The sequence below is a fragment of the Stegodyphus dumicola genome, chromosome 4 (assembly GCF_044657685.1).
Source record: "Stegodyphus dumicola isolate Sdum_Otavi_A_Nest chromosome 4, ASM4465768v1".
NCBI lineage: Eukaryota > Metazoa > Arthropoda > Arachnida > Araneae > Eresidae > Stegodyphus > Stegodyphus dumicola.
The window spans coordinates 79,587,257-79,603,566 of record NC_140771.1 but is presented as its reverse complement, the minus strand read 5'-3'; the positions used below and the strand labels follow the sequence as shown (position 1 = coordinate 79,603,566).

The 16,310-nt window shown below is 32.7% G+C and overlaps 2 protein-coding genes across 3 annotated transcripts in view; one reads left to right on the top strand and one right to left on the bottom strand.

The window, feature by feature from the left end:
• Pldn (biogenesis of lysosomal organelles complex 1 subunit pallidin) overlaps positions 1 to 16,310 on the bottom strand; it is a 69,234-nt gene that overhangs the window by 30,839 nt on the left and 22,085 nt on the right. For both annotated transcript variants that reach the window (XM_035361153.2, XM_035361154.2), the window contains exon 2: positions 4,476 to 4,635. In XM_035361153.2, coding sequence (XP_035217044.1) covers positions 4,476 to 4,632 — 157 coding nt within the window. In that variant the 5' untranslated portion in view covers positions 4,633 to 4,635. The remainder of the gene's footprint in view (positions 1 to 4,475; positions 4,636 to 16,310) is intronic.
• Positions 11,917 to 12,933, top strand: LOC118190450 (ATP-dependent DNA helicase PIF6-like). The gene has a single exon (XM_035361157.2). It carries the CDS (start codon positions 11,917 to 11,919, stop codon positions 12,931 to 12,933), a length of 1,017 nt encoding a protein of 338 aa, XP_035217048.1.

The window sequence follows — 16,310 nt, the reverse complement described above, 5'->3', positions numbered from 1 at the left end:
ACAATTTTAGGCCTAGATTTCTTAACTCTGCCAAAATACACTATGGTCACCTCCAGTACAAGGAGTTACCTTTTCAAGAAAGACTTTACAAAAAGAAACCGATCTTTATTTAAGTTATACAAAGGAAAAACCAAACATTATAAACTTAGACACTTTCTTAGTAACAGAGTCAGTATAATTAGCTGCAAATATTGGCTAACTTAACTTCTAAATTTGTAACATAGTACTTTTTAATGTAAAAGGGCTGCATGATACCAAGTGCAATACTTCTTTCGCAACTGAAGCAAACTCCATTGATGGAACACAGCAATGACTTTATTTAACACTCAAAATGGCGACATGCAAACAAGAAGAAAAAAAACATATTCTAATTTATTTAAAATAAAATAATTACATTCTTTGTGCGAGAGCTGCATGCAGCTCTCGAGCCTGCATTTCAAACACTGTCGTTAACATATACATGAATGTTCATGCATTTAAATTGTACACGATTTTAACAACAATATTTAAAGCTGTTACAACCTCTCCCCAAACAGAGACATTTTCCAAAGCAAAAAGTTCTGTAAAATTTGAAAGTTTACTAGCTCAGCTTTCTCAATTATTTTAAAAGAAGGTAACTTCTCTCATAAGTTTCCAACCTTAAGACTCAAATTTTAAGCTTTAAACAAATAGTTTTACACCACATTTAAATAGGAAGAGAAAGGTCAATATTCAAATTAGTCTTCAATTTTTTCTTGACTGCGCATTGAACTCTCCCATGCTGGACCAGTTCCTCGGCTATAATTCATAGCAATGCCTTTCCTCAGTTTATCTGTGCCTTTCGGATAATATTGAATTGCCATTTGCTTTCAACAATTGTTTTCTTCATCTATTATTATTAATGCCTTTGATATTAAATCGAAAGCCGGGAGATGATGATAATGCTGCATTGCAAAAGGATTCTCAACATTAATTTCTTTATCATTTTTCAAATTTTCTTGAACATCTTTCAATTTATGTATATTCGATTTACAGGTAGATGTGACAGTTTGCTGCCCAAATGTGCATAGGCCATGAGAAAATTTAAAAAGTTTGGAAAACAAAAATTGAAAAGAGATACCCCCACAAAATAAAGAGAAAAACAATAAAAACGAATTGTTTTCGCATAATAATTTCATTTCGACATTTTATTTAAATGGAAAGCTTTTTTCTTGCACATTTAATTTGTTTCCTGCACTTTCAGGAATCATATATACGGTATTACTTTCAACCTTTTTTTAGACAATATTTAGTACTTTCATGAGAGCTTCATCTTCCACATTTAATTTTGGTAATTTAAATTCTTCTTCAAAGGCATCTCTGGATGCTTCAATTTCTTCCTCCATTGGTTCTAAGAGCTTCTATTCATCACGTTCAACTATTTCTGTTTTCTTTGAGCTCTAATAGAGATGACATTAACCTGCTGAGGATGACTATAAGATTTGTTTCTTTGCTCATTCAACAGCACAAAGTTCGATTTTTTAATAAATACCTTCCTTTGTTGAGTTCATTTCTAATAATGGCAGTCTGGGTTATTACTCACCTGAGATCGCAATGTAGTTCGACCTCAGCCAATGGTACCAGGTTGGATTCAAATCTAACAGCTGTTGTACCCCCACATTTTTACCTGTCAACATTTCCGGTTTGATGTATCTGCAACAAACTTTATCAATACTAGCACTTGAATCTATTAATATAGGAATTTTATAACCATTTACATAACCTATACTAGTAAAAAGTAATAGAATTTTATCCTCTGGTTTTGCACTAATTCTGTTAAAGATTAGTAGAAGATTTAGTACTATTCTTAAGTTTTGGAAATTGAGGTCTTAAATGCCGATAGGATCCATCTAATAACATTGTGGCATCTTTCGTTTTTCATATTTATCATTCGCACATGGACTTCTAGGTCGATGGAACCAACTTGGCGAATTAAATCTTGATGACCATTTATTTTCAGTTTTATTTTTATTATCTGAACTCACTTTACTTTGAGTTTGTGCACTGTATTTTTCTTTCTGCCAATGAACTACAGACATTTTTTGAAAGTTTCCGTAGATGTTTTCATATGCATCACGTTTTTCAGCTAGTTTCTTGGTTGAAATCATCTCTACCCACCCATCAAGAAAATTATCTCAAATTTTAGGTGGAACTCGACATTTAAATTGGTTAATCACCATTAAGTCTAGCAAATGATCAAAAGTCTCAACTCCCATGCCAGTCACACATTCTTTGCAATAATTTTCTATTTCATAGTTAAAATCCATCCATGTGGATTCGGTAGTCTTTTGATGTCTTATGAATTTTTGCCTAAACTTTTCTGGGCTTAGCTCGAACCATCTTAACAATAAACTCTTCCCATGTTCATAGTTTTTAATTTTATTGGAGGGTTTTTTAGCTATTAACTGTGTTATTTTATAAGGAAGTAGTCCTGGTAAATGCGATACATATTCTTCTTATCAACATTAGCCTATTCTGCTTGCCTTTCAAACAGTAGCAAATATAGATTGATATATACTTTCTTGTCATCGAATTTCTGAATAAGGTGATACAGTTTTTGGCTGGACCTGTCAGTTAGTTTGAGACTTTGTTTCTGCTTCAAGTCTTAATTTCTGTAATTTGTACTACTCTTTCCTTCTCCGTTCTTCTGCTTCTTCCCTCCATTTTCATTCTTGTATTATTATGTCTAAGACTCCTTTGATAAATATTTCATCATAATATCTGCTTTCAACAATTTTCGATTTTAAATTGACTATTTTCAAATCTCCAGTCACTTGAACTCTCAGTTCAGCAGCGAGATTATGCAAATCTTCTTTACAAGCTCTTCCTAAGTAAGACATTGTTTCTATGTTTAAAATTAATGAACACTCTGCTCTTTATGCTTCCTCAAAATAGCTTAATTTAATTACTTTAATTAATTAATGCACTCAGGAATCACAGAATTAAATGTGTTCTCTTAAATAAGCAAACCTCAAAAATAAGATACTTAAATTTTATGATTTTCACACTCTCTGCCACATTAATTGCGACTAAACTGTGATACTTCTTTCACAGTTGAAGCAAACTCCATTGATGGAACACAGCAATGACTTTATTTAACACTTTCATTTCACAGGATGAAAGATACACTCAAAATGACGACATGCAAACAAGAAGAAAAAAAGGTACTCTGACTTATTTAAAATAAAATAATTACATTCTTCATGCAAGAGCCTGCGTTTCAAACATGCCGTTACCTAATTAAAATTAATTTTTAGTGTAATCGAGTTTATAATTTTGCTCTGACAACTGTCATGATGGAATTGTATGCATAACAATGCATACATAATAATATTTCCATTTGTAATTTTATTAATTTATTAAATTCTATGAAAAAATGTGAAATTTTAACACAGAATTTTCTCCTTTATAAATTTGATAATTACAAATGGCTACTTCAGATTTTTTTTCAAAATTTCATGAAATTACTATGCTAAAAATGTATTAATTCCCTTACGCATTTTTCCAAAAACATATAAAGGATACAGTTATTTCTTAAAAACAACATATTTGGGAATAGCTACTCATGAATCAAGGAAGAACTATAAAATTATTTTATTCAATAATTCATCCTCAAAATATGATAGTATTAATTTTTTCTGTAGCATATACTACAGAAAAGCAAAAACACAGTGCGCAATCTTCCAGGAGAACTAACTGTCATGATCTTAAAGGTACGATCTCACACTATGAATACTTTTGAAGAGGAAAAAACTTCCAGATAACACAAAATACATTTAACATCTCACAATTTCCTTAGAATGGTTAGCTGAGAGCCACCCATTCCTTGAATTATATGAGATGTCAAGTTACTATTCAAACATATGAGCATCAGACATTCTTGTAAATAATTTTAATCATAATTAACACACAATAACACGCTGAACAAATACTAATTCAAAAGTCAAACAACAAAACAATATTCTGTGACAAGTCAAACAATACTGTGAAAATTTTGAAAATATAATGCTGATTTTTGTTGTTTGACTTCTGAATTAGTAATTTTGATCATCTCAACTAAGAAATTGCTTGCAAAGTTTGATGTTCACTTTCTAATTTCATATGGGAACCCATAAGAACAAGGATCAGGATATCTCTAATTTCTAAGTTTTAGAAATAGACAGATTTTTACTTTCTCATAGCTTCATATGCCTTGTTAGAGAGAGAGAGAGAGAAAAAAAAATATTTTAATGCCTTTTCTCTCTGTCATAATGTGATTAATATTAACAGAATAATAGCAGTAGTTCTGAAACTTTACTCTCAGACTTTGTACATTGACCTGTTTAACAGCAGTCTTGTAGGGAGAAGAGGGAGGTTTCAAGGTGAAAATTATCAGTAAAATATTTCACAAATTAATCCATTTTATATCATTTCTTATTGTATTTAAAACGTTAGCCAAGCAAAAATTATTAGTTTACCTGAACTGCAAGCATCAGGTTTCTCTAAAACTTCTGGTGCATTATCTTTATCATTTTCATTTTCATTCGAACACTGTGACAATTTTTCTTTAGGAGAAATGTTTTCAGAAGGACAAATAATAGAAGACTGTCTTGTATCTGGGAGTAAATCACACATTATCTAGGCAAAAAGGGAGAATTTTTAGTGACTCAAAATAGATACTGTCAAAAAGTGTGATGTTTGATTAAAATAAAATACTATTCAGTTGACATAACAGTTTTATGAATTTAATGAAGCATTTTTTAAAAATTAAAATGAAAAAATAAAATCACACATTGAAATAAATATCAGATTCAAACTTCAAATAAAATAAATTGGCACTTTTCCATTAAAGCCATACCACACATTTTGAGTGCTATACTGCAGCATTTTTGTCTCAGCCTTCCCATACTTTTGGCAAAATGCTAGAGGAACTAGAATGACTGTGAACTGAAGCAAGAAATATTATCTAATTTCATTTTAAAAAATCCTCCAAAAATCTATTATAGAAAAACATAGCCTATCTTTGATTTTTAGTGTGTGAACACATTTTCATCAGTTTTCACAATTTTATTGAATTTATATAATGATAGGCCAAGATAAGGAAATGGTACACATCACTCTAATGTAATTATTTCAATCAATATTTGTGTTGCAGTTCATTTTAAGCTAGCTTTGGTTTAACAGACATTAACTGCTGACACTTATAAATCACAGCATACAGCAGTAATGAAAGAAATTCTATGGTCATAATTTGATAGCATTCTTCATAATGATAGGACCATGTATCTTACTCATGCAATTATTCCAATCAACCACTGAAGCTAGCTTTGGTTTGAAAAACTTCTGATATCATAGGTAAAGGAATCACACAGTCCTAATGAAAAAAAATGAATGATCCATTCAACCATGTTTTTGTTTGAAGATTGTTTTTCCTTCCCTGCATGAGTTAAAGTTCCAAAGCCATTTTGGTTTTTGTCTCATTTAAAATTTATAATAAATTTTATATGGTGGTTGTTTGAACATAGTCTTTCTTTGTGAAGAACATCTCTTTCTTGAAGAAACAGAATGCACAATTCTTCATTCCCTGGCAAATACAAGTCACAGAATGCATTTGGCGAAAAAAAAAAAATGATTAGATGAAAAACATGCTGACTTGAGCTATAGTTATAAAGATAGCTCTCACTGGGAAAGAAGCAAAACCAAATTCATGACACTAGGCATCAAAGAAATATGCACCAAAAATGCTACCATTCTTGCTTTTATGAATATGTATTTAATCCAAAAAAAGAATAAGAAATTAAAGTATGATACAGTGACCACACGTCCCGATTTTGGAAGGACAGTCCCGCCGATTTTTAAAATGTCCTGCTTTTTAGAAAGCATCTGCATTTCTTATTTTAAATGTACTGTAAAAATATATTACCTATTATTTATTAATTATTATAGTGAATATAAAGAAATAAAAATCACATAAAATGCATGCAGAGTAAATTAAATTAGGTGATGTAACGAGTTAGATTTACTCTGGTGTTCAATCATTATCGTTACGTCTTGTCAAGGAAGATGTATTGTTAACGGAGGAACAACTAGCATTAGCTGAAGAGCTATTTGCTTTCCACACCATAAACCACAATCAAAGTTTCAGATCAATTGATTGTACATCGCAAATGATCAAAACATTGTATGACAAAACATTTGCATGTGCAAGGACAAAAACCGAAGCAATTACCTGTAATGATTTTTCATGATATTCATTTTCACAATTGCAGATAGAATTAGATAAATGCACATTTATATCCATATATTACGATGCTTCTTCAATTGTGGGAAAAGACTTTTTGATCCAGAAACAGGAATTAAAATTAGAATATTGGATTTTGTTTCATTGCCGGGTGCCCCCCCCCAATGGCAGATTGTGAACAGTTACAGTTTTGTAACAGAGTCCATTAATCTATACTAAGGCCAGACGTGATTGTCTCTTTATTATGGAGGCACCTAATAGGTGGGCCACCATTGCCTCCTATGAAGGGACGGACAGTTACAATCATGCCCTCTCCGGGATTCGAACCCAGGCCCTTCGGTATCGCAGTCAGGCTCCCCTAACCACTACACCATCAAGGCGGCTGCCGGGTGAAACTTCATAAATAATTTTTGATTCAATAAGTACTATTTTAAAAAAGAATAACTTGAAACAATAAAATAATTTTATTGTGAGGCAATAATTTTATTGTTGACGCTAACGTAAATTTTGGTGGAAAAGCTAGAAGAGGCATCAATAACGTTTTTACGAAACTTATGAACCATTTTAACCAAAAAATTATTTCAGTAGGTTGAGCAACACACATTCTACACAATACTATTCAAACAGCATCTGACTTCCAGTGGATGCTGAAAACATTATTTAAAAAATTGGTACTATTCCGTTTTGAGACCCATAAAAAAATTGCAGCAAAAATGTATGCGCAAAAGCGCTAAATCTAGCAAACGTGCCCATTTAACGCACCAAATCTAGCGTACGCGCTGATTTCAGAGTGTGTAGTTTATATAGCTCTATATTTCTTAAGATGCTATTGAAATACTAGTTTAATTTTTAAACCTTTTTTTTTTTTTTTTAATATCCTAGGGATTTAACAATTTGGGAATTGCCCGTGACGAAAAGTCTGCAATAGAATTTTGAGTAAAGTGCAGTATCACCCACTGCTTGACGCATTTTTAAGAATTGCACATACTCGGTATCCACGTACACATCAACCTATTATCGCTTTAAAAAAAAAGTCCCAGGATTGCACAAAAATGGCACTGCGCACACCCTTGACATTATCTGAGTACACATCGACCTATTTTCACTTAAAAAGTAAAAGAAAATTGACAAAAATTCAATTGTTTTTACCCTTGTAAAAAGCGGCAAACAAATAAGTGGGCAATTCTGCACTTTACTGGGAATTTTTTCATAGAAAAGGCATCATTCATTATAGAAAATTATGTTTGAACAACTAACGAGGTGAAATTATGCTTTAGCGATAACTCAGCAGCGAAATAACGATGCAGGCATCCATTCAGTTATGTTTAGCACTTTTTATATAAATTATAAAAATTATCTGAAATAGTTATTTACTCTTAAGCTTCCATTCAGTCGTGTTTAGCCTTTTTTATATAAATTATAATAATAAAAAAGTATTATACGAAATTAACATTTCATCTAAACTAAAACATCAATCTTAGATAGTCATTTACTATTATACTTCCTTTCTTGCGTTAGGGTTGCTGCAATTATTTTTGGTAGCACTGGCATCAACAGGTGATTTTTTCGACTTGGCGATTTTTTATGGCCCTCAAAACCGAATAGTACCAAAAAATTTATTTGTGTTTTTATATATATACTGTGCGTGTCGAAAGTTTGAAGTATTTTTGTGAAAGTGCAGAAATTGAATATAAAAGAATTATTGGTTACAGCAAAACATGATGACTAGCTCTTTTACCAGCTGTAGAAAATATTTTAAAAATATACGAATTATTAAAATCATACTTTTTATCACAAGATAAATGTCCAAGAATATTGCAACAGTTTTTTCAAAATGGTACATCACAAATTTGATAAGGTTAGATAAGATTAGATTAAATAAAACCATAATTTATGGATTGAAATTTTCTATTAAGATCTTGGTTAAAATTTAGAGTTAAATCAATTTAATATTAGGGAAATTATTTTCAAAAATCGTAATTTAAGGTGAGGTATGCAAGTTCAGAAAAAGAACTTAATAGAATACGTATCTTCTGTTGGTGATGATTGTTGATTATCTTTTGTTTTTAGTCGCAAGAATAGCAAATTATTTTTTAAGTATTTTTAATTTAATTAAAATCATAGTTTAAGTTGAGGTATTTCAGTTAAAAAAAAGAACCGAATAGAATAGGTATTTTTTGTTTTTTATGATTGTTGATTATCTTTTGTTTCTAAATGGTAAGTATTTAGATATTTTTTACTGCGGCACATACTAATAATATAAAAATTTGTGCATGGGTAATCATACATATAGAAATGAGTAAATTTTTTACAGAAATTATAAAGTCATGTCTGGAAGACGTCGTCGTTCGAACATAGGTCATAGTACAGTGAATGCCAGAAGAGTACGTTCAGCAAGAGATGAAGAATCGTCAACGGAATGTGAGGCTGGCCTCAGTCAGGCTCGAGATAGATATAGAGCTGAGAGAGAGAGAGAATCTTCAGTAGAGCGTGAGGTTTGCCGCAGCCGAGATAGGGATAGACATCGAATACAGAGAGCCAGAGAATCATCAGCACAAGTTACTAATTCATGGGTAAATAAGGAAAATTCTGCCATGAATTACGATCCTTCGATTTCTTACAAGGACGACCGTATAGTATCAATAGGTACTATGTCAGTAGTGTGTGAACATTGCTTGGCGTTGAAATTCAAGGACGAATCGAAAGGCATGTGTTGCTTACAAGGAAAAGTCAAATTAGAAGAAATTCTCATTCCACCTGAACCACTTCACTCTCTTCTTACGGGTGATCATCAGAAATCCAAACAATTCATGCGCAATATATGCCGTTATAATAACGCATTTCAAATTACCTCTTTTAAGAGTAAGCAAGTCGTTGAGCGTGGGTTCATGCCTACATTTAAAATTCAAGGGCAAGTGTACCACTTAGCTGGGAGCTTGCTACCACTTCGACCCGATGATCACAAATTTCTGCAAATATATTTTGTTGCAGATCTAGATACACAAGCATCTACAAGGTGTTCAAGTGTTGCACAGCCAATTGATAGAGATTTGATTAGATCTCTCCAAGATATGTTACATTCTCATAATTGCTACATACAGTCTTTCAAAACTGCGATTGAGAGTGTTCCAGCAGATACTCCTGACTTTAATGTCGTAATCCATGCAAATAAAGTTCCTGTTGGAGAACACAGAGGACGATACAATGCGCCTTCCACGAGTGAAGTAGCAGTGGTGATAGCTGGACAGCAATTTTACAAAGATATTGTATTGCATAGTCGTGATGATAATTTGCAAAAAATTTCAGAGTTACACATATCTTATGACAGCTTACAATATCCTTTGATGCTATGTCATGGAGAAAATGGTTATGCCATTAATATTTCTGAAGTTGACCCAATTGGTGGTACACCTCTGCGTAAAACAGTGTCATGTATGAACTACTATTGCTACCGTATAATGACAAGACGTAACAATTTCAACACTTTGCTTAGATATGGAATGTTAACAAACCAATACTTGGTAATATGCGAAAATTGAATCTGAGAGATTGGCCTACATCCATAATAAATCAAACTAAATTGAGAGCCGAAAATTATGTTCATCTTCAGGATGCTTTACAGGCGAATGAACACCACAACGGCATTGGGCAGTTGGTTATACTACCTTCATCATTCACAGGTGGACCTTGATATTTACACAAAAAATCGCAAGACGCCAAGACTTACGTCAGAAATTACGGCAAACCTGATTTATTTATAACTGCAACATGTAACCCAAATTGGCCGGAAATTAAAGAAAATATTAACACCAATTTAACTCCACAAGACAGATACGGTATAGTTAACAGAGTCTTCCATTTAAAAGTACAAAAACTCCTGCACCTAAGTAACAAGTCTCATATATTCAGTCCGCCACGCTGTCATATGTACACAATAGAATGGCAGATACGTGGCTTGCCACATGTACACCTGCTGGTGTGGTTAGTGAACCAAATTAACAGGGTTATTTCTGCTGAATTACCGGATAAAGATGAAGATCCTATCCTGTACGAAATCGTAAAGAAACCTATGGTACACGGCACTTGCGGGACTTTAAACCCGAATTCTCCATGTATGCGAGATTCTAAATGCAGCAAAAAATTTCCAAAGTCGTTCCAAACTCAAACAAGTACTAGTGACGACAGATATCCCAAATATCGTCGACGATCGCCAGAACAGAGTGGGCAAAATGGTACCATCCGAAACCATGATATTGATAGCCGATGGATCGTTCCCTATAATCTGCTCCTTTTGAAAATTTTTTATGCCCACATCAACGTAGAGTTGTGCAATTCAATAAAGTCAATTCAATATGTTACTAAGTACATTAATAAAGGCAGTGATCAAGCTACTTTCAGCATACAATCACCAAATGAAGTGGAAAAATATCAGTCTGGACGTTACACCTGCAGCTCTGAAGCTGTATGGAGGATTTTATCATTCAAAGTGCACGACTGGGCTTCCACAGTTGTTCACTTTGCAGTTCATTTAGAAAATGGACAAAGAGTATATTTGACTGAGAACAATATACAAGAAGTTGTTAATAACCCGCGGGAAACAACATTGGCAGCACTCTTCAAGTTATGTGCTCAAGATGATTTCGTGAAAACGCTGACATATGACAGAGTTCCAAGTTACTATACGTGGAACCAGAGTTCTAAAACTTTTCAACGGCGAAAACAAGGTACTGCGGTTGATGGTTTCCCCGGAGTAAAAAAAACGGATGCTCTTGGCAGAGTCTACGTGATTCATCCTAACAACAGCAAATGCTTTTATCTGAGAATGTTACTGCATATTGTAAAAGGCCCGACATCCTTTGCACACCTAAGAACTGTACAAGGTGTTGTTTACAATACTTACCAAGCAGCATGCAAAGCTATGGGGCTCTTGGAAGACGATTCTCACTGGGAAAACACATTATCGGAAACAGCTGTTTGTAGTTCAGCTACATCATTAAGATATTTATTTGCCGTCATAGTAGCGTTTTGTCAAGTAACTGATTCTGTTAATCTATGGAATAAATTTCAAGAAAATATGGCCAGTGATATTCTGATTCGGCGACGGCGAGAGTTAAGAAACTCAGATGATGTACAATATGATCAAAACATATTTGACGAATCATTATTTGAATTGAACAGAGTAGAGCAATTACTTTTGGGTAAATCGATCAAGGATTTTGGGCTGCCGATGCCAGCTAATACTACTAACTCAGATTTAACTAACAGTGCCGAATACACAAGAGAAACATCATACGATCAAACGAGACTTTTACAAAATATAGCTCAATATGAACCACGATTAAACATCGATCAGAAAAAAGTATTCACTGCATTACTATCAACAATTGATAACAATGAAGGGAAATTATTTTTCCTTGATGCCCCAGGAGGTACAGGAAAAACATTTTTAATCAATCTGCTTTTAAAAAAGTGAGATCTACCGGAAAAAATGCGTTAGCTGTTACGTCATCCGGCATTGCCGCTACACTTTTGGAAGGAGGACGAACCGCACACTCTACATTCAAGCTCCCGCTGAAAATCGCCACCAATGATAATAACAACGTCTGTAGTGTTTCTAAACAGAGCAATACAGGAAAATTAATGCGTGACTGCTCATTAATAGTCTGGGACGAGCTACCATGTCAAACAAGACGTCTGTGGAAACACTGGATAAGACAATGCGCGATTTGCACAACAAAAATTCACCTATGGGTGGATGTACAATTCTGTTCTCGGGAGATTTCCGTCAAATCCTACCAGTTGTGACTCAAGAAACACGTGCTGACGAAATAAATACTTCCCTAAAAAGATCCAACCTTTGGCCACATGTCAATAAATTAGAGCTTAAAACTAATATGAGGGTTTCGTCATCTTCACGTGAGAACAGGCTATTTCCAGAGATGCTGCTAAAAGTTGGCAATGGAGAGTTAACACAAAGTGAGGGAAGGATTAACCTAGAAAACCTTTGTGTTTTGATAGACAACATCCAAGAGTTAGTCAACAATGTCTATCCTGACATTGATAACATAAGTTATAAGACAATATCTTGGTTTAAAGAAAGAGCGATTCTGTCACCAACTAACGAACAAGTAGATAAGGTAAATAACTTGATTCTTTCAAAGATTGATGCACCAACAAAAATATACTACTCGGTCAATACTGTTCTCGATTTGGAAGAAGCTGTTCATTTTCCTACAGAATTTCTAAACTCTTTGAACCCGTCTGGACTCCCTCCTCACAAAATGGTGTTGAAAGTAGGTTGTCCTGTTATTTTATTAAGAAACCTGAATCCACCTAAACTTTGCAATGGCACGCGTTTGCTGGTAAAATCACTGAAAACTTTCATAATAGAGTGCACGATACTCACAGGATGTGGTACCGGAGAAGATGTATTGATTCCTCGAATCCCTCTGATACCATCGAATTTACCCTTCCAATTTAAATGTTTACAGTTTCCGGTAAAGACATCTTTTGCAATTACCATTAATAAATCGCAGGTTCAAACCTTCAACGTTGCAGGCTTAGATTTGAGCATTGACTGTTTTTCACATGGCCAACTGTATGTCGCTCTTTCAAGAGTAACCTCTAGAGAAAACATGTTTGTATTGTCTAATGACAAGAAAGCTGTGAAAGTTGTATATAAAGACATTCTGTAATATATTAATTGTTCTAAAAATAAAATAAATAGGTAAAAATGTAAAAAGTAAATAAGTAAAAAAGTAGTGTATGAATTTAGATATTCCAAAGATAACAGGAAATCTTCATGGTATAGGGAAAGGGGAATTGTTTTACTCCAAATTTAACGCGTGCGGTCCACGGGCAGTAATGAATAAATCAAAACTACTGGATCGATTTTAATCATTTTTTCAGTGAGTGACATAGGCTATATATTTTATACCCGTGCAAAGCCGGAGCGGGTCGCTAGTTTGTATAATAATAACTGCTTGGAATATCTTGAAGAACGGATAGTTCAATTCGAGGATATTAAAAACTTTCATTGAAGGACATTAAAAACAGAGATTTTATGGGAATATGTGGAAAAATCTTTTTAATATATTAGTAACCATTTTCCCAAAAATAATATTTGTGAAAATGATCTTTTTGATGAGGTGTCATTTGCAAAAAGATAACGTTACTGATGAAAAAATTAAATGTTGGTTGTCTGCAAGTGTGGAAATGGACAAAAATTGGATGGAGTTATTCCTTCATTTTAAACAGAATAATAATTCCTCATGAAAATATCTTGGAAAACTGTAGAACACACAATTTCCAGGAACAAATGCAGCAACAGAACGTGTTTTTTCTAGTATCAATAAAATATGGAAAATTGAAAAAAACGCAGTTGAACATTAAAACTTTAAAATCTGTATTAATAGCCTAAAATATAATTTGATCAATTCATTTGAGAAATTTCACGACATTTTAATAAATGGTCCAAATCTATAGCAAAGAATTCACTCAGATAAAAAATATAACCGTGAAAGAAAATCATAATTTTTTTAAATAAAATATTAAATTAATTAAAAAACATAATATTCAAATTATTGTTTTTTACAAATATTTTTATAGTTACATACAGTTAATAATAAATATATTTTTGTATATTTATAGACAAGTATATGAATGTATATAATAATTTTTTTTTTTTGAATTATGTGTCATAACTAAATTATAATTCTCATTTCATTCCATTTGTCCCGCTTTGTCTCAATGAAAATATGGTCACTTTAAAGTATAAGAGACAGTAAAACTAAAAACTGTAGTCATAAAATTACAAAATGATCAATAAAACTACACTCATAAAACAGAAACAACTGACATGGTTGCACAAATAAACACAAGGAGTTTTATAAGATAACAAGACAAAGTAAAAAAAAAAAAAAAAAAAAATTAAAAAAATGACAAAATGAACCAAATCACAGTTATGTGTTTTATGTATATATTTAGTTGGTACCTCCACAGGGGTAACACACCTGAAACAACACAACAAACAACAAAAGCAAAGCTAAGAATCCCATTAATTTATCACTGACTTAGATCAATAATTACTCATTAATATTTCAAAAATGTGTTTAATGTTTAATTAATTTAATTCCTTTTTACACACTATTTTACTTTTAACAATGCTGTACTTATAAATAAAATTTTAAAAGGATGTATTCAAAGCTTTAAATTTACAAAACATAGTTTTTGTATTTGCTCCTATTTACATAAGAAATAGAAAAATCAATAAAAAGAAATTGCTTAAATTATCAGATGTTAATAAAAATCAATAAGTTTTTGGCTGCTGCATACAAAAATATGACGAGCTTAGGTTACCTTGCTGCATTATTTCACATCATTAATTCCAGCATAACACTACTAAAAGGCTATAAAGTTCTAATGCAGAATGGAGACTATAATGTTTCAATGCTAGAAAAATCTAGAGCATTTGACAAAAAAATTCAACATGCAAAATTGTTTTCAGCACCCCAACAAAATTTATTGAAAATAAGAATTTACCTATCACAAAGTGGCTAAAGAATTAAAATGTTTTCAGAATCTAATTTGGAATATTAAAGATACATTATGGAATGCCAAATATACTGTGGTAGAAATTAAACTGAAAATAAATTCTTAGACTAACTGATAACATGAGTGATATTTATTTTGATATTGATGGAGAAAAATGCAACATATGGAAAATAAACACCCTATACCCACATACACATTGTGAATGCCAATGCATATCATTAATAAGTTTTTATCCAGGCAAGTTGCAGAATCCATACTGAATGGAGTCTGCAGTTTTTACATAAAAATACACAAAATTTTCATGCAATCTGTGTTATGTCAGCAGATTATAAATTGTTTTCGTATGGAGATATTAAATAAAAATTACATGTAAATTCATTTATTCATTTTCTGATAATTTTCAGGCAGACATTAGATACATCTTTAGGGAGATTTTCCAAAAGTGTTTGAGTATTAAATAACATTATCAAATACTTATCATACATTGCTTTGCCAAGCATTGTCACTGCAACAACAGTGCATTGTCCTAAACAACTGGTCACTGAAAACCCACATCAGTATCTTGATGGTCAACGATGACCATGGATTTAATGATCATTGGTGTCCTTCAGTCTTATATTCAGTCTAAGATGTACATGCTGTAGCGAAAAACTGTTGTTGTACAGGAATATGTGAGAAGAGTTCAAAAGTTGTTTAGAAACAAAGACTTATATTTTCATGGGTTGTGAAAGGTCTTGGCTTCATATCCTTTATTATTTTCAGAAGATTTTGAGAAAATTCAGATTGTTTGATCTGAGATATTTTTGAAAAGGATTCTCTTGGTAATGCTATAGGCTTACCAAGCATTACCAAGAGACGGTATGCTAGGGCAGATCCATATACAAGGTTTGCAGATGAGCAACTCAAATCTTCGACGGCAGATCTTATGCCTAAAAGAACGAAAGTAATGCTTTTAGCCATGATTTTGATTCCAGCAGGTGACATTTTAGGCTTGCTGAGTTGTCTTTCGATCAAGCCATTTGCCTGCAGATGATATGCAGTTAAAGTATTCGTGTAGTTCAGAATTTCAAAGCATGAAAACCAAGTATAAATCAAAGATTTAGTGATTGATCTTTTAATGGCACTGCTTCAATCTATCATGTGTACTAATCAAAGATAATTAGAAAATATTTGAATCCTTTGCAAACAGGTAGTGGAGCAACCAAATTTATGCTTAAATGCTGGAATTTGCATGGAGGTATGTTTGAATTTTCCCAAAGCTAAGAATGTCTATGGACTTTAGACTGTTGGCTTGATAAATAAGCTCTAGTCCAGGCCTTCTTAAACTTTTTTCAGTCGTGACCCCTTTTTATCACTAAGATTTTTTCGCAGTGCCTTCTTATCACCGAGATTTTTTTCGTGACCCCAGGACCTCATAATATTTACCAAAATTTTGTAGGACCTCCATAAGCATTGCGGAAATCTGACACACACGTGACTGAAACTCAATTTTTTCACTTGTACTGTAATACACTATTGC